The sequence below is a fragment of the Pistacia vera genome, unplaced genomic scaffold (assembly GCF_008641045.1).
Source record: "Pistacia vera cultivar Batoury unplaced genomic scaffold, PisVer_v2 Contig491, whole genome shotgun sequence".
NCBI lineage: Eukaryota > Viridiplantae > Streptophyta > Magnoliopsida > Sapindales > Anacardiaceae > Pistacia > Pistacia vera.
In genome coordinates, this window is record NW_022196325.1 from 590,149 (window position 1) to 610,516 (window position 20,368).

The following is a 20,368-nucleotide window of genomic DNA, read 5'->3' on the forward strand; positions in this document are numbered from 1 at the left end:
TTTGGAATTTGACATTTGCCTGAGATATTGTCAAACCATGGAGACAAAGACAGAAACAGACAAAGAACCTGTAATGTAATTAATGTGCAAAACGTACAAATTAGCAGGTATGGTAAATCTATTTAGTTAAGAGACAAAGTGCACAAAGTGCAAACAAGAGCCACGTGTGTCAAAGTTTCTATTTTCAATTACCAAAACACCCTTCGCCATTTCATCTCTATCTGTCAGTCTGTGTCTGCCTTTTCAGCGAGTTTAATTTACTTTAATTAAGAACTTAAGAAAATAAAACCCCTCTTAACTCGATAATAACAATTAACCTTTTATTATTATTATTATTTTTTTTTTTAAGTACTGAGACATGTCTGAGAATCTTGACTTCTTCTCATCACCTGCCCTTCTCTTTCCCTTTTCTTCTCTCTGGTTTTTCTAAAAGGTGAGCCCTTTTTATCTTTTTATTTTTCCTACACCTCTTATCATTGTTTCCTTATACATGTCTATATGCCAATTTCTCTATATTTGCTTAAAAGATTTATCTTTCTTATTTTTTTTATTTGATCTATAATCCTTTACATTGTACGGTTAGAGTCTCAATTTTGGTTTTAATTGGTGGCATTGGCGTCATCAGATGTAATTGTTAGGTTTTTATTTTGTTTTCAATAATGGGCTCCTATAATGCGTTTATCAGTTTGGTTTTATAACTTTAATTTCCGCTTCTTTTTGTTGTATGACAAGATTTATTGCATTTTCTCTTCTAATTCTGCAATTGGACTATGATTCTGTGTTCAATTATGTGTCTGTTATCTAAATCTTTTTAATGGCCGATCTTCTTTCTATCTTTAGCCAAATTATTAATATGAGCTCGAATGCTTGCCTAATTCAGTCTGGGCAGCTAGGCTTTTAATGGTTGTTGATGTATGGCGATGACATCACAGAGATTAAGTGGGACAACACTATTGAATTGTTATATGATAGACCAAAGAAATATGGCCTGAAATTTTATAAACGGTTATATGGAATTGCTGGAATGATAGCATTAGCTACTCTTGTATGCTAGCCATTAGGTGGGGTAATTTCAACGGTAAGAGTTGAATTTACATATCCACTAGTTGGTGAGCATGACTTACCACTTAAAGTAATTTATACATGTTTATGTATGGCTTTTGAGTTAATTGCCTTTTATTGGGCTGGCTTTAACTGAGTTCATGCATATATCTAACCTAATCTTTGTTCTTAATTTTTCATGTTGCATTTATTTGTATTTTTGCTGGGAAAACAGGGAAAAAGGAAAATTATTTTGGAATTCTTGTGACTAACCGGTGTTTGAATGAAGAAGGACTGCAATGTTTCTTTCCTATTCTAGAAGTTTATGTTATGACAAGTGAGCAGATTTAACATATTTGTTGGTGTATGCAAACTGTTTGGTGAGTATACTGTGATATATTTGTTTGTTTGTTACTGAGGAAACGGGTAAGGAAACTATTATCAGATTCTTACAGTATCCATGGTTCAAAATTGAAGTTGTAAGATTCCAGTATTCCTTTTCTTTTCTCATTCTTGTATACTCAGCAGTGACTGAGCACATTGGATATATTTGTGACTTTAGAAATGGGATGACAGACCAAGTGTTAACATATAGTAGTTTCAGCTTCACCCTTCAAATGATCCAAAATGTATTTACCAGTTTAGGGGCTGGCTTGTTTACTTATTTTTAAACAATTGTTACTGCTGCCTGACCATCATTAATTGCTGAATGAAATATTCATATCTATCTTGGACTCATGTCTGAAGGTGTCAGAGTTGCCTCATGGTTTTTCATAAAGTTTTCAGAAGCATAATTGATTAAATCTTGTAGTTTAGCAGTAATAGAGAATTACAATTCTAACCCGAATCTCTTTTGACATGACTTACAATGAAAAGTGGTGTTGATGTATTGTGAATGGAGAATTTGGATCATATGTTTCAAGTTTAGGAATAATGAACTGATTTTTCCAATTTTTACATTTGTTTTTGAATGGCCCTATGCTCTGCCACCCACTATTAAGACTTGGGTCTGCTGGACAAGCAAGAGGTTAATTTTTTTTTTTTTTTCAATCTATTACCAGAATATGGTCCCTTTTAATCAGAGTGTCCCAAATTTAAAAATTATTTTTTCCTTGCACACAGGTATGGAGTGTTTTGACTTCTGTAAAAGATCATGGTGCAGTGCCTAGACGGATTAAAGCATTTGTGTGCTGCTCTTGTAAATTGTTGTGATGCCGATTTATACAAGCAACCTAGGGGTCTTGAAAATCCAGAAGCTCTTGCAAGGGAGACAGTGTGTATGTAAACTCTCTTTGATATATTTTCCAGTTCTATATGTCAAGAATCAAGTGGTCTGCTGATGTAATAAGTTTTCTTGCTACCTTGTCTTCTGCTTACTTGTGTTGATTCTGGACCATGAATAAGATAAAAAGGGGGAAAAATGAAGCTTAATTGCTACCTCTACAGTGGACAGGCCGAGAAGCCCTTGTTCTCATTGTCGAGTATGTTCATTGCTTCTGCCTACCCTGTAGAAAACCAAAATTGAAGATTTAGTTCAAAAAAAGAATTATGTTTTCCTCTCTTTATCCATGGATCCTCTTCTTGTTCGGTTGGGAGTATTGATCAATGAAATTATATTTCAGGATTTTGTAGTCCTAAATTTAAACTTTTGTTGTGTTTGACTCAACTAATCAACTGCTATAATGCTGTAATCAAATTAAGCATGTTATGGGAGCATTACTGGAAGATGATCTCTTGAAGGGTTAGAAGAGTATGCTATGTGTCACAAAATGTGTATATATGTGGGAAAATTTGCCTATTATTAAACAGATCAAACAATTTTTTTTTATCAATTCAATTTCTACCTAGACTTGATTGTTTCTTCCCAGTTGCAGTATAATATTTATCCTGACTAATTGCTATATATTTTCCTATCTTTTCAAAATTTTGAAAAAGGGGACACTACCTATGGAGTCTTAAAATTTGATCAAAGATGAGAAAGTCGTTCAGGTTACCATGGTCCATTTAATTATGATCGTGCTTAAATATTAATTCTTTTATTTCCTTTTCCAGAGGAATTTTTTCTCCTTTTTCTCTTTTGGATTAAATTATAGAACATATTTTTTTTTTTTTCCATCTTTTAATAGCGTGGTGGTAGATTTTTGTTCCCATGGAGGATGTGATAATCAAGGCCAAAAAGTTAAAATTAAGTCATACTGGATGAGTGTATTAGTTCGGCATACAAATGACATAATTTGCCACTTTATCCTTTACTTTTCCCCTTTCCTTATGTTTTCCTTTAGTGAAATAAACATTTGGATGATAGTAATAGCTTTGTTGTATTCCTTGTTTGTAATGCAGTTAGTGTAAGTGAAATTGAGGCTCTGTATGAATTGTTTAAGAAGATCAGCAGTGCAGTGATTGATGATGGGCTGATCAACAAGGTAACAGATGCTTCTTTTTAGGCAGTTGTTTGTTTGATACCAGGGCATTTGGAAGGTGGAAATGCTAAGTTTGTTTTATCATATTACCATATCAAGAACTTCATTCTATAGAAATATATTTCTCTTCTGATGCGCAATGTGGATCTTACTCCAATGGTTATCTCTTGTCTCCTGTGTGTCACATTACAGGAAGAGTTTCAGTTAGCATTGTTCAAGACAAACAAAAAGGAGAGCTTATTTGCTGATCGGGTACTTTCTATGTGTCAAACTTTTAGAATCTTATTTTCATTGTCCGTCTGCTATTCCTGCACCTCTCTACTTGATAATTTGTTATTTATCTCAATTTTGGATGGTAAATATGAAATCAGATGCGCAGAATTGTGCGCACATGCATACATTCACACATCCTAACAAGTATTAATGAGATTAAGGAAGTTTCTATGGTAATATATGAACATTGGTCTTTCTATTTTTGTAGGTATTTGACTTGTTTGACACTAAGCACAATGGTATACTAGATTTTGAAGAATTTGCTCGTGCACTTTCTGTCTTTCACCCCAATGCTCCAATTGATGATAAGATTGAGTGTAAGTGTGTGGAGAATATATCTTTAGTTATCAAATTAAAGTGTTCATTTGGTTCTTTACTATTAGCTTTTCTTCACGTTTTAAGTCTTTAAGCTCCTGGTGATAGTAAGGTGATACAAATACAAATAAAATTTTGAGTTTTGGGCATCTCTTCTTGCAGTTTCATTCCAACTATATGATCTTAAACACCAAGGGTTTATCGAGAGACAGGAAGTAATTTTTCTCACTACTTTTTCCTTTTGTTTCTTGGGTTATTTTGATTTTGAATTTTATTTTTCAGGCATGTTAAAAAGGTCTTTTGACCACCATCTTTTAATATATAGGTAAAGCAAATGGTAGTAGCTACACTTACAGAATCTGGAATGAATCTTTCAGATGATGTTATTGAGAGTATCATTGACAAGGTGCTTCTCTAGTCCAACTGATTTAGTTTCCATGTCAGATGATATGAACGATAGTTATAAATCTCTTGGATTCAATCAATTTTCTTTTTTTTTTTTTTTTTAATGCTGACTGAGCTTTCTGTTTTGTATTTTGTAATGAGTAGTTTAATTCAGTCAATTTAGTTTTTCTATGGTGCTTTGATCTTCCTTTATATGCTGGTATCATATTCTTGGAACTGATTCAAATCTTACTTAAAACAACCCAGAAAATGAGGGATATTATTTGTTCCTAGACCCATTTGTTAAAGTCAAATATAATTATCTTTATTCTGTTTTTTGAGTAGACCGTTATGCACATGTACTCCATTGAAGTAGTATTCTTGCTACTTTACGATATTCCAAATGCTTAATCCTGAGAGGCTATGATTATGGAGTCTTGAATTTTTATGTCAATGTTAATGAAAGATTTAATTGTAATTGCGTGAATAGTGCTGAGTCATAGGGTAAAATCTTTAATCCTGGATAGTAATAAAGGGGAAGGATATGGAAAAATGCTCAAGAAAAGGAAGAAAATCAATTTGCTGATCATATGGCTTCCATACATCCTTTGTCCTCCTTACTAGTTTTAATTTTGGAAAATCTGAATGGATGCTATTCAGTATTGATATTTGCTAGGCTGCATAGCAACTCATGAATGTAAAAAGCTTATGCTGCTTATCTGACCATTTAATGTTGAGTAATACCAAAGTTGTGTTGATTTCCTGTGTAATTATTATGTTAAATTGATGGATTACTGATGCACAAATACATAATTGGATATCCAATCAAATTACTTTCTCAATAGATGTCACGTTTTTGTTATACGTAGACCTTTGAGGAAGCTGATACCAAACATGATGGGAAGATTGATAAGGAAGAGTGGCGTAACCTTGTTTTACGACATCCATCTCTTTTGAAGAATATGACTCTTCAATATCTCAAGTGAGTGCTTTTTGAATCAATTATGATTAAATGGAATATAGTTACATGTCTTTTGTATTTAGCACAGAAGCATTGAGCTAATATAGGTGATACTATTATAAAAGACAATATATTAGGGACCACGAATATAATTTCATGTATTATTAATGTTGTGTGGTTGTTAACTTTTCCTCCCAGAATTATATATATATATATATATATATATATTTTGCTATAATAATTTCAACCATCTGAATTGTTTGTTTTTAGCATATATTGTGCATAGGCATTCTGTATTTCTTGCTTTGATTACCAATTAAGCTTTATATTTCAGGTTCATGCAACTAACATCTCATGCATTTTTGTTTGACAGAGACATCACCACTACATTTCCCAGTTTTGTGTTTCACTCACAAGTTGATGATACCTGAGATTCAGACCCATTATCATATCAAGTTGACTAGTTTTGTGCTGGGAATGGAGTTGTTTTTCGGTGGAGAAATCAGAAATGTGGGTTTTTGTGTGCAGAAGATCACAGTTAGAGAGAATGTTAAGACTTTGTGTTTACTTGTGAGTTACTTTGTATTTGATTTTGGATAGATTTCTTTTAGGTGGTTTATTTGTCATTTATTTGCTTCACTGGACAAGCGGGAAAATAATCTGTTGGCATATTGCATTGATACCTTATCTTAAGGCACTCCTAATCACCGTTAACTCCAGTTGCAGCAGAGGTCCAGGTCCTTGTAAATTCATTTATATTTTGAACAATTTTTTTGTTTTACATATTGGACAAGCAACTGTATTTTTCTTTGATTAAATTCCACTTGATCACCCCTGAAATTTATTTGCAGACCATGTTTTCGTATTCATGCGAATGTGCAATTACAAAAAACAAACGCTATTAAGCTAATTAAACGAACAATAATGTTTTATTTATAATTGAGTCATATAAACCGATAAAAATTGAATAAAATTTATGTAAATTAATTATTTTGTTTTTTGTTTTATCTCTTTATATATGATACAACATTGTTTTTAAACTAAACGTAAGTACATAACTACCAGTCTACCACTTAATCTTCAAGAATGGGTTTGTTCCAACTTCCAAGGATCTTCTTCAGTTTCAGCCCAGTGACTAAAAGACGGAAATGTCCTCAACTACATTCTTCCCACTTGTCATCATATAATATATGTGACCACGAGTTAAAACTTAATAGACAAACAGGCAACAGGGTTTAAACAAAAGCAATAGCATTAGCATTCTCAAATCTTGTCGCAGCCCAGTATCAGTAATGGAGAAAGGAGGGAAAGGAGGAAAATCTTCTCTCAAATGTAAGGCTTTTTTTGCATTTTCTCTCTGATTCTTTACATGTCCGTCTCCAATTAATTTTAGGCTTGAAAGTTGAAACTCGGTTAGGGCTTTAATTTAAAGCAACCTTTTTTTTCCCAACCCATATGCTGCTGGCATATCAGATCATCATAAAAGCTTAGGCATCGGCTTCTTCTTCTGTGAGTCTTGACACTCGATACAACTTACCGTGGATAACAATTCCCCCCTGCCCCGTCTAGGAGTATGCGTCAATGTAGTAGCCATCACTTTATATTCTTTAGCTTCTAGGACAATTTTCAATCTTCGTTCTTGTAAGCTTCCAATTTAACATGGGTGGAATCATGTTTGAAATTTTAGGGAAGATTCTTTCTAGACGATGCCCCTAGAAGATGCCCCATGCATGCGTCGTTTCTTTCTTCTTTCCAGGTTCTAAATCACGATTGTTCCATTTATGTGGTATTTTGAAGCATCACTAGGAGGAAAGGATGATAGCTCAGCAAAGTCAAAGCGGGGAAGAAAAGTTCAGTTTGATACTGAAGGTTACTTCTTTCTTCATTTGTTTTAAATATTACTTGTGGGATGTGACTGGTGGAAATATTTTTATAATATCATAAGGTTGTTTCAAGCTTATTTTATCATGCTACTGCTATAAATATTTTCACTCTCTACTCTTTCTAAGTATTGGCAATTGTCTTATAGGTTCACCTGAAGGAAAATTTGACTTCTTTTCAAAATCTAATGGGACGTTTGAAACCACTTTTGCTAAAGGTATTCTGGATCTATTTTTTGGTTCATTACTTTTGATTTGCTTTTATTTTTTGTGCTGATTTTCTGTCCGTGCACAAATGATATTTTTTCAAAGGTGGTTTGGCCAAAGGGGGGAAAGGAGATAAGTTGGCCAATGGTGGCAAGGCTTCTTCGGCAAAGGAAGCACAACCACTTGAACTCAGAGTTGAGCAGGGTATGCAATCTCTAATGATTCTCACACTATCCCTTTTCTCCTTTTATATCAAGTAAATTTTCTTCATTTGTTACTTTTGTTCTTTCTTTCTGCACTTCAACTACAATTTTGAAAATGCAATATGGTTCCTTTTGAATTGACGTCCATGGAAGATAGAAGCTATATTTTTAAGGCTTTATGCTGTGTGGATATTTTTGGTTGTGGTTGAGATGAGGCAGAAAATGGTCTCATTTTTGTCTCCATGCCAGTGCATGACTTGGTTGGGAAATAGCCTGTTATAACATGTGTAGACTGTGCATTGTCTATCGGTTTTAAATTTAATATCTAAAGGATTATCATATGCTGGGAAATGGCCTCAGGGCAACACTATGTCGATGTCATGATTTCCTATATTGCAGAGCTTCCAAAAAATGCCAAATGCCTGATGGACTGTGAGGCTGCATATATTTTAGAGGGAATCCAGGAACAGATGGTTCTATTATCAGCAGATCCCACCATTAAAATCCCCGTGTAAGTAGCACTTTCGAAAGTTCTATTATAAATTAGGACTTTTATGAAGTGATGTAATATATTTCCTTTTTCCAGATCATTTGACAGGGGACTGCTGTATGCCAAAAGTGGTAGCCATTATACAGATCCCCAGGCTGTCAGAAAACTTCTTGAGTATCCTTGATTTTTATTTCTTTCTAGAACCTTTATTTAAATGCTTGTCTCATGTTGTTGGACTATTAACTCACTTATCAGCCCTCTTATGGAACATGGTGTCACTGACAGCGAGGTATTATTCTAAGCAGTTGTTTTATTCTAAGTCATGGAGCTCTCTTGATTTTCAATGTTTGGCTGCAGATATGTGTGATTGCCAACATTTGTCCTGAAACTATTGAGGAAACATTTGCTCTTGTTCCATCCTTGAAGGTATGACTCGTTTGGGACTGTAGCTTTTTTGATGTATTATGAAATTGTTTGCTACACCTGGTTTCTATGAAGAAACCAAGATTTTTTTATTTATTTATTTTTTTTTTTTTAAATGAAGTGTAGATGATATGAAGCTGAAAAATCTTTTATTTGCTTGCTTGCTAGTGAAAGTTATCTCACATATCATTTTGTCCTTGTGAAAAATTTTATATTTTTGACTAATAATTGGACAATAAACGTAATCATTTTTTGTTGTTTCATAATTTTGGAGATGCTAAGTGCCATATCTCAAGCCAGATATTCTCAATTTAGTTTGCTGGTTTTTATTGACCACTTTTTTAGAAGGTAAAGGCATGTGATGTAATTTTATCATTCACATTTCTTGGGGCTTAAAACTCATTCGTCAGCGTGGCATCTTTATTTATTTATTTTGCTCTGGGAGAATTAATTTAAGGTAAGGTGAGATTAGGGTTAATGGGATTCATTTTCTGTCAATTTCTGCCTTGCAAGAATCTTCTTATGAGTTGTATGTTGTGTTCTTGGCCCTTAATTTTTCTGTTGAAGTTTCAAGAATTTGGATTGTAACCCAATGTTCATTTCCTTTTGGTTGAATTATCGTTTGTGTTTTCCGTTTCTTTTGTCTCCATAAAGCTGCCATATGAGCTTGTCATCTTGCTTCAAATGGACAGTTCTCTTGATGCTATGGAGAATTGTGATTTATATAAGTTACTTATTCTTCCAGGCTAAGAGAAGTACACTCCGTGGTCCCCTCAAAGATGTATTAATTGAGCTAGCTAACTTGAAGAAGTTGACATGAAGCCTAACAGAGAGATTTTGGGTAATATATACATCACTTAATTTTCTATTTGAGTTGGGATCTATGTCTTGCTCTTTCGAACTATGATGGTACATAAGTCAAATGCAGGTTACTCTTTTGTTTGGGACCTGGACCTGGTTGGTGAAGATGCCACCATCCTTGATGAAGCTTTGGCTAGCTAGACAGGCGGTTGCATCTGCCCCTATTTCCGAACTATGTAGTACTTAAGAGTAATTGCAGTTAAGCTTGTGTATCGATCTATTTTCTGAACTAATGATGTGACACATAGAATTCCCGTAAGAACATGTAATTACCATACTCAAGCTTAATGAGTATTTTTTTGTTGAGCAAAACATTACATTACATTTATTTCAGGACTTGATACTTCGAATAGAATAATATTGCTGGAGTTTTACTTACTAGTTAATAGAAGTAGCATAATCATATCTCTACATACAGATAAATGGTTTGTTGGCTGCTAGCCTTTGTATTCCCTCGATATAAAGAATAGTTTGCTCTTGGAGGTAAACACGATTCATGAAACATTTTGAGTGGTGTTAATTTCACAAAATAAACCCTATGGTAAGAGTTTGATTAAGTTATCTGAAAGGTTTTTTAGATTTATGAATAGATTATAAATGGGATTTTGTAATTTAAGAAAATTAAATGATTTCTTTATTGGAGAACTCTTCTTTCTCTCTTGAATATCTAGCCAATAAATGAGACGGTTGGATTACATTAAATTAAAGCATCATTGATCCATCTAAGATGTGTATAAGTGTATTCGACATGTTACTGTGATACACTCACTCTACCTTCTGAGTGGCTCTAAGTAAAAGTATGAAACAGATGGACCCATGTTGGACGATGTGAGGCCGGTTCCCAATGAGAAAAGAATTGAAGCAAATTTATCGAATATTTAAAAGATAAAAATTGTCCATCAACCACCTTTTTAATCAACTTTAGTCTTTAACATAAACAGTTGAGTTGCTTAGTGATGGAGGGCAAGGGGTTAAAATGTCATTATAATTATGCATAGGAGTGTAGAATAATCATAAATGAAGGCAGGTATGTATGTATGACTCCTGCTTTTTGTGAGAGGGAATGATGAACGGACTTTAGAAGGATTGATCTAGTTGGGTTAGACAGAAAAAATAATTTAATGGGTAAAGGAAAAGAAAACATGGATTTAGTGGAAGAGGATGAGTACTATGAAACTACTGATGAGGAGGATGAAGAAGAAGAAGAAGAAGAAGAAGAAAAATGGAGAAAGCACTACTCATCAAAGCACAGAATCTTGTTGGTAGGAGAAGGAGACTTCTCTTTCTCTCTTTGCTTAGCCAGAGAATTCGGTGCCGCCCACAACATGGTTGCCACTTCTCTTGATACTCAAGGTAATAAATTAACTAGTTCAGATTGTTTTTGAAATATATTTAGATTTATATTTGATTGGATTGGATTGGATGGATTGAGTTCAGAGAACATAGGAAGAAAGTACAGTAACGGATTGGGGAATTTAAGAGAACTGGAGGAGAGAGGATGTTTGGTGTTGTACGGAGTGGATGCTAAGCAGATGAGTCAACATTACTTCCTCAGGACACAGAAGTTTGACCGGATCGTTTACAACTTCCCTCATGTTGGTTTCATTTTCCGTGAGAATAGCTATTGCCAGATCCAGTTATGTCATTCCTTACACTTTTACTACCTTTACTTTGTTTTGCTTTATATATTACTGTTTAATGTTTATATATACACCACCATTGCATTCTGGGAAGCTACCATTTAAATATTGATTGATTTATTTACAAACATGAATTATATTCACATTTCTCTGTTGATAAAAATAAAATAAAATCTTCTTCTGAAACATGAACTGATGTGGATTTGATGGTACTACAATAGGTTGAACAAGGGATTGGTAAAGGAATTTTTGAGGAATGCTAAGCTTCTTCTGAAAGAGGGGAAAGGAGAGATTCATGTGTCTCACAAGGAAGGTGATCCTTACAACAAATGGGAATTAGTGAAGAAAGCAGAGAAGATAGGCCTAATTTTACATGAAGCTGTGCCCTTCTGCAAAGAAGACTATCCAGGTTATACCAACAAAAGAGCTCAAGGTAACCAATCCGATGTCTCCTTTCGTCTTGGAGATTGCCGCACTTATAAGTTCAGGCCACTCACTCCCTCGCCCAAGTACTCTCTGAATGGCAAGTAATATAATATGCATGTGAGATTATGTTATCAAATAAAAGGCTGAGACTTTGTATGAATGCCATGTACCAACCTCTTCTTGCAAGTAATTTAATGTCCGTTGAAGTTTTATGCTTTCCTACAATCGTCTATGAGTTTTCAACCAAAGAAGTCAAAATAATGTATCCTAAGCTCATAAAGAATGATCAAGGCTGGCCTTTTGGCTAATTATTTTGACAACTTAATATTACAGTGATGGAATGGTGCCATTCGCCAGCATCATCAAAGTATATATAATTCCAGCGTTGTTGAAGTTCGAGCATCGCATAATTAGGTGTGTTTATATTCAATGGTAAGACGTATGGTACTTGGATTCCATAATGGATTTTGGGAATGGCATCCTGTTCTCTATATATCAAGAAATAGATTACTTGCTTCTTGTTTACGTCTTTCAAATGATAAGAGAATTCACTCTGTATTATAAAAACATTTTGCAATTAAAGACATGCCAAAGAAATAGGATAAGCCTTTACAGAGGAATTTATATTCAAAATCCGAATTATAAAATTGAGCTGGGCTCAAATCCTAACTGAAAACGAAATCTGAGTTCTACTAGAAATAAAAGTCATCTCCGAATATATAGGAAATAAATTCTAATAAAGCTGGAGAGTAGCAGTAATCGGTTGTTTGCAGAACGTGAAGATTTTGGATTGCAGTGTGGGAAAATCCCAGCAACTGCCTCATACTAACGGTGCGTTAAGAGCAATAAGAAACTTCCCGGTTGTGAATTTCCTTGTACATTTACAAGGGCGTTTCATAGTCATTGATTTTGATTTCTAATCCTAGGATACAGCTAGCATGCCAATGGGCGGTGGAAAATCAACAAATACATATACTCGACTTCGTCCTCTTACCGAACCTCTGCTGCGCACTAATCAGGTTCAGAATCGCTTATTATGATATGATTAATTAATTTGTGTGTTTGCTTACAATAATACATGCATGGAATAAAACCAAATATTGAAGAGAATGAGAATACGTATATATAGGTGGCGTCAAAAATTCGTGAATTTAAAGCAGCTGTCTCCAGGTTTGAGTCAAGGGCGCAAACCATGCAATACAACAATACCCCCACAAAATCACCTCCTCCTCTTCAACTTCAACCACTGGTACTTGGTACTGCGTAAGTCTTTCTGTATATTAATTAATTTGGTATATTAAAGTTTCACCTAATATGTGTACACAGGTCGTCAACGCCAATAATGAGCAATCTGGCCATGACAATGAAAATGAAGTTCATGAATTTAAGGCTCTTGTCCAAGTTCTGCATCAAGTACGTTTAGTTGATTTTCATTGACTTTAGATATATTTTAATTTTGTTCTACTATATATGTGTATTTGAGTGAAATGGTGCGTTATTAATTGCAGGTAATGAAGAAACAAGAAGAGGCCATGTTATCGCTGAGGGAAAAGAATACGGCTCTAGAGAAGCAGATTAGTGAATTGGCAACCATTACTTATGATATGAAAGCTAAATCTAAAGCTGTGAGAAACACAGACAGTGAGGATCCTATTACAATAACTTCTCCAACCATTAATTATGTTTTAGGATGCCTTGTGGCTTTAATTTTATTGCTCTCTATCCTCATTGGTTTAAACCTGTGACGTTTGTTTATGGATCTTCGATCGGTTTGAATCACATTTTTCTTCGAGATCAAAAATTGATCCGATTCAATTCTAAAGATATAAGGCATTAGTTGTCACCAGTTTTTCCTTCTGGATGAACGCACTTCTTTAATTTTCCTCGACTTCATTCCAATATAATTACGCAATCTATAATTAATTTCCAGTTTATTAAAGACAACCCATGATGAATATAGTGACGAAATATCTAAAGCGTCATCAGACTCATGACCATCCAACCACAATGCGAAGACTCACCAATGAAATAATGTTATCTGTAATTTTTATACCAACTATGCTGGAAAACCACTTGATCGAAACCAACACGTATTCGAAATACAAACCTTGTATTATTTTATTAACTGCTCTACCAAGTTTCATCTAATGAAGCTGACTTTTTTGTTAATTTCTTGAGTTAGGTGGTTGAATTTCAGTTGCGATTGATATTATTCCATTAGACCCAGTTCTTTCATTTTACTTTGATTATTCTAATGTATAGAGTCATCGTCTGACATGTACTCAGCAAATTAAGTAATTTACATATATTCATTCTGAAATTTCTTTGAAGTTACTACTCAGATTTTTTGTTGCATGGACTAAAAATTTCTCAGTAGGTTCCTGCTGAGGATTGTCCATGTGGTATGTCATTGTCTGCGTAACTTCCGTGAAGGTGAGCTGATAATAGTAAGTATATAGCAGTGTAAGTTCTTGTTGGTTTCTTAAATAATATTACTTCAAGTTGACATTTCTTTTTTTAAGTCATTGTGGCTTTTTCTATTATAGAAAAACAGTTTCCACAGTCAGAAAGAATACATCAACTCAGTATATATGTCTTTTGGTATGATTTGTTTGTATGCTGTACAGGGGATTTTGTTATGTGTGTTTCCAGTTGAGTCATTATAATTTCTGCCTAAATTTGAAGGTTCCCATTGGAGGAAGACTTTTTTCATTGACAGAAAAAGCTATCAAAATTTACGACGAATTGGAAGTTGATTATGGGAGGCAAGCAGTCCAGACATCAAAGTCATCAGGACAATTATTTATACAATAACTCACATAATTATTGTCCATCAATTTCATGCTCTTCCCGGTACTCCTACTATTCAAAAAACTATGATGATTACGATAGAAAACAGCAGGTGCCTTCAAGGTATTCAGGAATTGGCTATAATTACCACTCTCTAGATCAGGTATTATGCTTATGCATTGTTTAACCACATGTATGCTATGTGTTTTTATAAACTTTAAATATATATATATATATATATATACTTTCTTTGTCATTTATTATGACCAAGCAAATCGAACTTGCTATGGTTAGGCATTTTGGGTCTGTAAATTTTAAATGTTTTCCTATATACTATGCTCGTAATGGATTGGTTGAGCTTATCCGCTGTTTCTTGTATTGTCCTGATAGATTCTAGAAACAAATCAATTTTGTTTTATGCAGGTGATGCTAGCTCTTGCCCAAGCTGGTTTAGAATCTTCCAATCTTATTGTGGGTATTGACTTCACAAAGAGCAATGAGTGAACAGGTGCTCGATCCTTCCACCATAAGAGTCTGCATCACCTAGGTGCTTCTCCAAATCCATACGAACAAGCTATATCAATCATTGGAAAAACTCTTTCAGCTTTTGATGAGGATAACCTCCTACCTTGTTATGGCTTTGGTGATGGTCAGTACTATTTTTCATTTATTTTTGTATTTTACATTCAGGCTTCAATCCTAAATTACATGGAAGATTAAATTAATTTCATTTTTTTTTTTTTTAACTTGTAGCTACTACACGTGATCAAGAGGTTTTTAGTTTCTATCCAGATGATAGGCCTTGTAATGGTTTTGAGGAAGTACTCCGACGTTACAAAGAAATAGTTCCACACATTATTTTGGCTGGTAATCGGATTAAACGATTCATTTAACTTGCATTTCATTAACCTTTCATTAGATTAATTGCAGTTAACAAATTACCTCTGCTCGATTATGACAGGACCAACATCTTTTGCCCCAATTATAGAAGCTGCTATTAGAATTGTGGACAATAGTGGTGGTCAATATCATGTTCTCATGATCATTGCTGATGGCCAGGTAGTTTGCTTATCTCACTTCTCTAACTTCTTCCCTTTTCAATGAAAAACATTCATCGAAATTCTTTGAGTCTGTTTACTCTCTTAGTCATCTTTTCAGGCTCTTTATTTAACATGTTATGCAAGGTCACGAGAAGTGTAGATACAGGCTATAGCCAGTTGAGTCCTCAAGAGCAAAACACAATTAATGCTATTGTGAAAGCAAGGTGGTTACATAACAGAAACTCTTATATTGTTTTAACATCAGGTAATTTATCTTTATCACAATCTAAAGACCTGTCTTTATTCTTGCAGTGACTATCCATTGTCAATAGTTTTGGTTGGAGTTGGTGATGGTCCATGGGACATGATGCACAAATATGATAACAACATTCCTGCTCGAGCTTTTGACAATTTCCAGGTTAATATACAGAATTGGGTAACTAGTGAAAAATAATTCAGAATAAACTAGATTTTCACACACTGGTTTTTGGTTCCATGTAGTTTGTAAATTTCACAGAACTTATGTCCAAACACATTCTCATGTCCAAGAAGGAGACAGACTTTGCTTTGAGTGCACTGATGGAAATACCATTACAATACAAAGCTACAATAGACCTCCAACTTTTAGGGTAATTTTCCATGGCATGCACATTAACTATGGCTTAGTATAATCGGTTATTGATGTTTACTACTTTATTATCATGTGCAGTCGCCGAAGAGGAAATCCTGGGAGGTTCCCTCTTCCTCCTTCAGTTCTAGAAAACAGCTTATTGAATTCAAATCTGAATTACCAACAGTCAAGCAGCAATGAACAAAGAATGGGATATCCTTATGCTCCTCCAACTCCTACACAACATTATGCTCCTCCAACTCCTACACATCAATATGCTCCACCAACTCCTGCACATCATTATGCTCCACCAACACGTACACAACATTCTTCACAGAACAGGGTAGATCTTCAGTTCTTTAATATTTGTAATGAAGAGGACTGGTAGCAACAATGCAACATTCAATACAAATTCTTGATAGATCTACCATGCTTTACAGGAATGTTCTGTGTGTCTCTGGAGGACGAAAGATCTTGCATTTGGATGTGGACACCAGGTAATCTGAAATCAAATTGAAAATTTTGTTATTCTTATCTCCCTGTTTGTTCTTTCTGATTTGTATAGTAAATCTTTTGCAGACATGCTATGATTGTGGACATGATTTAAGTTTTTGCCCAACTTGTCAAATCCGTATAACCACTAGGATAAGATTATATGAATAATTGATTTGCATAAAGCTGTGAAACCAACCAGTTTATGAGGTGTTGTGGGATAGCATGCTTGGCTCCCTTAAATTACCATTTGCTGTTCAGAATGTTTGTACATATTTCTGCAAATAGGAATCTGAATAACAGCATGATTCTATCTGATTTTGATTTTTATTGTCCGTTTATGATCAATGCTATTGTAATTACTGGTAAACAAAGTTAGCAGCAGATTCTATAATCTGAACCAGTTAATGTCCAACCATTGTGTAATTGTGTGAGGTTGACAGAATTGATCTTAGAGACAAGACCACAAAATTCAGTTTTTTTGAAACAGAAAGCACCTTTTAGATCCAGTGGACATGCTTATCCACATAACATCACTTAAAATATAAAGATGAGTGATAATGAATATAAAAATCTAAGATTGGATTATTTCCTACATAAGTGTACTCGGTATACAATCACATAATGGCTAGAATAACCTTAAATAATAATTAGGAGTATTCCTAAACTATGGTATTATTTCACCTAATCTAAACCTCAGACTCAAACCATAAAGAACCACACTATCAAAACATAAAAAATGATCCATCTCTCATACGGTGCAAAACCTGATGAAGTAGTATCGGTTACACCAACAAGAAACCGACATTCACCTACCGAAGGGTCCAGGAAAGTGATCATACCAAGACCATCAAAATCACAGCTTCGTTCATTCTGCATTTGTAGCTGATAGTAACTGTTAAATGCATATGATACATTCCCCTTTGCCCCAATTCCATTGCATGATCCGCCATAGTTGAGTGTCGTGCAGTCAGCTACACTGCAAGCAAGTTTCATGTGGTTTGCCAAATCAGACAGATCGTGAGAGGGGTTTGCCACACACCACCTAGATGGTAGGTACTGGACATTTCTGGCATTCTTCAATAATTTATTGCCCAAACCAAGGTTTAGTGGATACTTAGCCTGGCCATCAAAGGAGAAAATCCCCCAATGTCTCTCAAAGTTTCCTGGGAGTACACTCTTGGCCCCTTCATCAAGTAAACTGAAAAGATAAATATCCATGGGAGGGGCGCCTGGCCTAAGAGGAGTTCCTTTGTTACTTAGGACATGATTGATCAAGCCTTGGTTGAAAGTTCTTGCTGCAGTGAGATTTGCACTGGAGGCTCCATCTGTTGGCCAACCTATCTCCCCAATAACTATAGGCATCTGACCATATCCCATTTTGTTGAGCGCTGCAACCAAAGTGTCAAAATTTCCATCAAATGCATTAGAGTAAACGTTGGGTCCATCAGTAATAGCATGGCTAGTGCCCTCAAAAAACGCATAGTCTTGAGGAAAATCTGAGTTCCCATAAAGGCTCAGAAATGGGTAGATATTGACTACAAATGGAGAACCATTTGAATTGAGGAATTGAACAAGTTGAGTCATAATTTGTGTCAGTTCAGGACGAAATGCTCCTTGAGAAGGAAGAGAGGACTCGTAGGCATCAGCATTGCAAGGGACCACCAGCTTCACGTAGCCAGCAAGATTTGCTCTAGCCAAGGACTGTTGTAGATTGAGCAGAGCAGGTACAACATACGACTGAAATTGACCTGAGTAACTTGTGAGGAAAGGCTCATTTCCCACAGCAACATACCTGTCACCGTATAAGTATGATTAGATAGCATAGTATATAAACCAAATAATAGCATATTTCAAGTATTGTTGATTCAGTATTTTACATTTTCTACTAGATATTTGCATAAATATATGCTTGTGTCAAACTATTAAAGAATTTTCCTTGTTGATAGACTTTTAAATTGAAAAGCGCCATATGGCTCAATAATTTGCCTGATTTAATTAAAGAGTCCTGTCAAATCTCACTAACAAGGAGAGTTACGACATAGAACCACAGCAAACCTAGACAAATAAAAGAATCTAATGAACTACTAACACATCTTTTATCAGAATCTCTCTCTCTCTCTCACACACACACACACACAAAATCAATCCTAGAGATCTTGGCTTATTTAGCAATCTGATTGGAGTAAATATATATATACACCACAGATGAGAATTTTGGCTAAAATTAAGATCAAGATGGAGTAAGATCATCTGCTGTTAACAAACAAAGCTAATGAAAGACTTAGGGTGGTGCAGTCTCAGAGAGGCACTATATACAATGAAGCAATTCTGATTTACTCTTCATCATTATTGTATGGAAATAACTTAGTGAAGACAGGCAAAATGCTGATACCATATATTAACGGTGTCGTGTACATTCTAATGAGACGGTGCAAGCAGCTTGCTATGAAGAGTGGCATAGGAACCCATAGCTTTCATTAGACAAGATAATTAATTGTTGAGGAAGTAGGACAGATCTCAGCTGCATAGACTATCAGAAATTCAAACACAGCGAAAAACTACACAATAGAGTAGTTAAAGAGAAAACTATGTCTTTTGAGAAAAAAAAAATTCCAGAAAATTAACAAAATGATTAACAATCAAAGACCATATATTAATCTTGCCAAATACTGTGGTTTTGAGCTTCGTGACAATTTGCCAAATTTTCAAGAGAATTGAAGTGAATCAATTTTGTTCAAGAAATTCCCTTGAATTTGTTTGTTATAGTACCTTAATACTAGTGACTCCCTAAATTTGCAAGTAAATACAGACCATTCAAAACTCATCAGCTATCCTTGTCATAGTATAATTATAACAATAAAAATTTTCTACTTTCCAAGCAACAACTTTGCTTTTCTCAATATGGACGATTGAGACCCTCAAATTCATTAGTTTCTTAGAAAAATCTTTCCGTTAACTCCTATATTTTAAGCCTTTTTAACGAAATCAAAAGAATAAACTAAGAATGCGAAAAACATTCACATTTTAAATCAATAATAGTAATATTTGATAACAAAATAAAAAAACAAATCCTTGACAAAGGAGAAGAACTGAAAATAAAAATTTGAAAGAAGAAAAGGAGTGGAACAATGTACCTGATATCAACACCGCCTTTAACAACATATCTGGAGACATTCTGGCGAACCCATAAATCAGAAGCAGCAGTTGAAGAGCTTAGAGGAGCCAACATCTCATTTGGAATACCAACCATCACCTGAATCCCACTCCCCATTAAAGCCTTTAACGCATCAGGGTCAGCATCAAAAAGCTTCACTTTTTGTATCTTGTTATCCTTCAATAGATCCACCACTGTGGATGGCTTAAGCCTATGGAACGATACTGACCCCCAGTTCACTCCTATCGCTGATTCTGTCACTGATACTGATAATAATAATAATACCACCACTAAAATAACACGGATTTGAGCTGCTCTGATTCTTGGTGGGTGTGGCATTTTGTCCCTGTCAAACTAATGACTTTGTTGTTGTTTCATAAAGAAGGACTCACTCTTCTCAATCAGAGAGCTAGGCATCTGCAGGAGTAGAACATCCACTAATAATAAGAAGAGTGTGATAACCGCTAAAAAAGTAAAGTGTTATAACCTGACAAGGATTAGCATTATTAATTGATAAAAAGTAGCTTCAAGTTAATCCTACACAACAACTTAAATACCCTCCAACTCCAACTATACAGTCACCTTTCAAAGCTGGGCCGACAACAAATATCGTCGGCTAGTGGTGTTTTAACACAATGATTTATCCTTTGAAAGTTGAAACATGTTTAGAATGTAATTTTGAAGCAATGATGTTCAATCATCATATTCTAGATGCCCAATTTATTAAAATAATAGTTTGGTAAAAAAAATGTTGT

At 34.7% G+C, this 20,368-nt stretch overlaps 4 protein-coding genes and 1 pseudogene across 7 annotated transcripts; 4 read left to right on the top strand and 1 right to left on the bottom strand.

The window, feature by feature from the left end:
• Window positions 1-299: 299 nt before the first annotated feature.
• LOC116105058 (calcineurin B-like protein 3) lies at window positions 300-6,239 on the top strand. 3 transcript variants are annotated; one of them, XM_031391478.1, is made up of 10 exons: window positions 377-433; window positions 2,043-2,068; window positions 2,164-2,318; window positions 3,382-3,464; window positions 3,654-3,713; window positions 3,943-4,051; window positions 4,212-4,264; window positions 4,375-4,455; window positions 5,303-5,415; window positions 5,768-6,239. In XM_031391478.1, exons 3-10 carry the CDS (start codon window positions 2,195-2,197, stop codon window positions 5,823-5,825), a joined length of 681 nt encoding a protein of 226 aa, XP_031247338.1. In that variant the 5' UTR covers window positions 377-433; window positions 2,043-2,068; window positions 2,164-2,194; the 3' UTR covers window positions 5,826-6,239. The 3 variants fall into 3 exon arrangements, with proteins under 3 accessions (XP_031247337.1, XP_031247338.1, XP_031247339.1); XM_031391477.1 differs by lacking the exon at window positions 2,043-2,068 and having other exon boundaries at window positions 300-433; XM_031391479.1 differs by lacking the exons at window positions 377-433; window positions 2,043-2,068 and adding an exon at window positions 2,446-2,522 and having other exon boundaries at window positions 2,179-2,318.
• A 348-nt stretch (window positions 6,240-6,587) lies between these two features.
• Window positions 6,588-9,826, top strand: LOC116105059 (DNA-directed RNA polymerases IV and V subunit 4-like). 2 transcript variants are annotated; one of them, XM_031391481.1, is made up of 10 exons: window positions 6,588-6,726; window positions 7,192-7,263; window positions 7,424-7,492; window positions 7,587-7,685; window positions 8,084-8,195; window positions 8,271-8,348; window positions 8,430-8,463; window positions 8,532-8,600; window positions 9,343-9,438; window positions 9,516-9,826. In XM_031391481.1, the coding sequence occupies exons 1-9, from the start codon at window positions 6,687-6,689 to the stop codon at window positions 9,415-9,417; spliced, it is 648 nt and encodes a 215-aa protein (XP_031247341.1). In that variant the 5' UTR covers window positions 6,588-6,686; the 3' UTR covers window positions 9,418-9,438; window positions 9,516-9,826. The 2 variants fall into 2 exon arrangements, with proteins under 2 accessions (XP_031247341.1, XP_031247340.1); XM_031391480.1 differs by having other exon boundaries at window positions 9,526-9,826.
• Window positions 9,827-10,466: 640 nt separating this feature from the next.
• LOC116105057 (uncharacterized protein At4g26485-like) lies at window positions 10,467-11,746 on the top strand. The gene is made up of 3 exons (XM_031391476.1): window positions 10,467-10,811; window positions 10,896-11,094; window positions 11,320-11,746. Exons 1-3 carry the CDS (start codon window positions 10,580-10,582, stop codon window positions 11,627-11,629), a joined length of 741 nt encoding a protein of 246 aa, XP_031247336.1. The 5' UTR covers window positions 10,467-10,579; the 3' UTR covers window positions 11,630-11,746.
• A 2,320-nt stretch (window positions 11,747-14,066) lies between these two features.
• On the top strand, window positions 14,067-16,943 carry LOC116105025 (annotated as a pseudogene).
• A 73-nt stretch (window positions 16,944-17,016) lies between these two features.
• On the bottom strand, window positions 17,017-20,138 carry LOC116105024 (glucan endo-1,3-beta-glucosidase 5). Its single transcript, XM_031391449.1, has 2 exons — window positions 19,594-20,138; window positions 17,017-18,251 (listed from the first exon to the last, which is right to left on the bottom strand). The coding sequence occupies exons 1-2, from the start codon at window positions 19,950-19,952 to the stop codon at window positions 17,159-17,161; spliced, it is 1,452 nt and encodes a 483-aa protein (XP_031247309.1). The 5' UTR covers window positions 19,953-20,138; the 3' UTR covers window positions 17,017-17,158.
• Window positions 20,139-20,368: the final 230 nt, after the last annotated feature.

Bases quoted from the DNA above. Each gene is read 5' to 3' on its own strand.
- LOC116105058 (XM_031391477.1), top strand. From the start codon at position 2,195: ATGGTGCAGTGCCTAGACGGATTAAAGCATTTGTGTGCTGCTCTTGTA. The intron at 3,465-3,653 runs GTAACAGATGCT...GTCACATTACAG, and splicing joins ATGATGGGCTGATCAACAAG to GAAGAGTTTCAGTTAGCATT. The intron at 4,052-4,211 runs GTAAGTGTGTGG...CTCTTCTTGCAG, and splicing joins AATTGATGATAAGATTGAGT to TTTCATTCCAACTATATGAT.
- LOC116105059 (XM_031391481.1), top strand. From the start codon at position 6,687: ATGGAGAAAGGAGGGAAAGGAGGAAAATCTTCTCTCAAAT. The intron at 8,196-8,270 runs GTAAGTAGCACT...TCCTTTTTCCAG, and splicing joins CCCACCATTAAAATCCCCGT to ATCATTTGACAGGGGACTGC. The intron at 8,601-9,342 runs GTATGACTCGTT...TTATTCTTCCAG, and splicing joins CTCTTGTTCCATCCTTGAAG to GCTAAGAGAAGTACACTCCG.
- LOC116105057 (XM_031391476.1), top strand. From the start codon at position 10,580: ATGGGTAAAGGAAAAGAAAACATGGATTTAGTGGAAGAGGATGAGTAC. The intron at 10,812-10,895 runs GTAATAAATTAA...GATTGAGTTCAG, and splicing joins CACTTCTCTTGATACTCAAG to AGAACATAGGAAGAAAGTAC. The intron at 11,095-11,319 runs GTTATGTCATTC...GTACTACAATAG, and splicing joins AATAGCTATTGCCAGATCCA to GTTGAACAAGGGATTGGTAA.
- LOC116105024 (XM_031391449.1), bottom strand. From the start codon at position 19,952: ATGCCACACCCACCAAGAATCAGAGCAGCTCAAATCCGTGTTATTTTA. The intron at 18,252-19,593 runs GTACATTGTTCC...ATACGGTGACAG, and splicing joins AAAGGCGGTGTTGATATCAG to GTATGTTGCTGTGGGAAATG.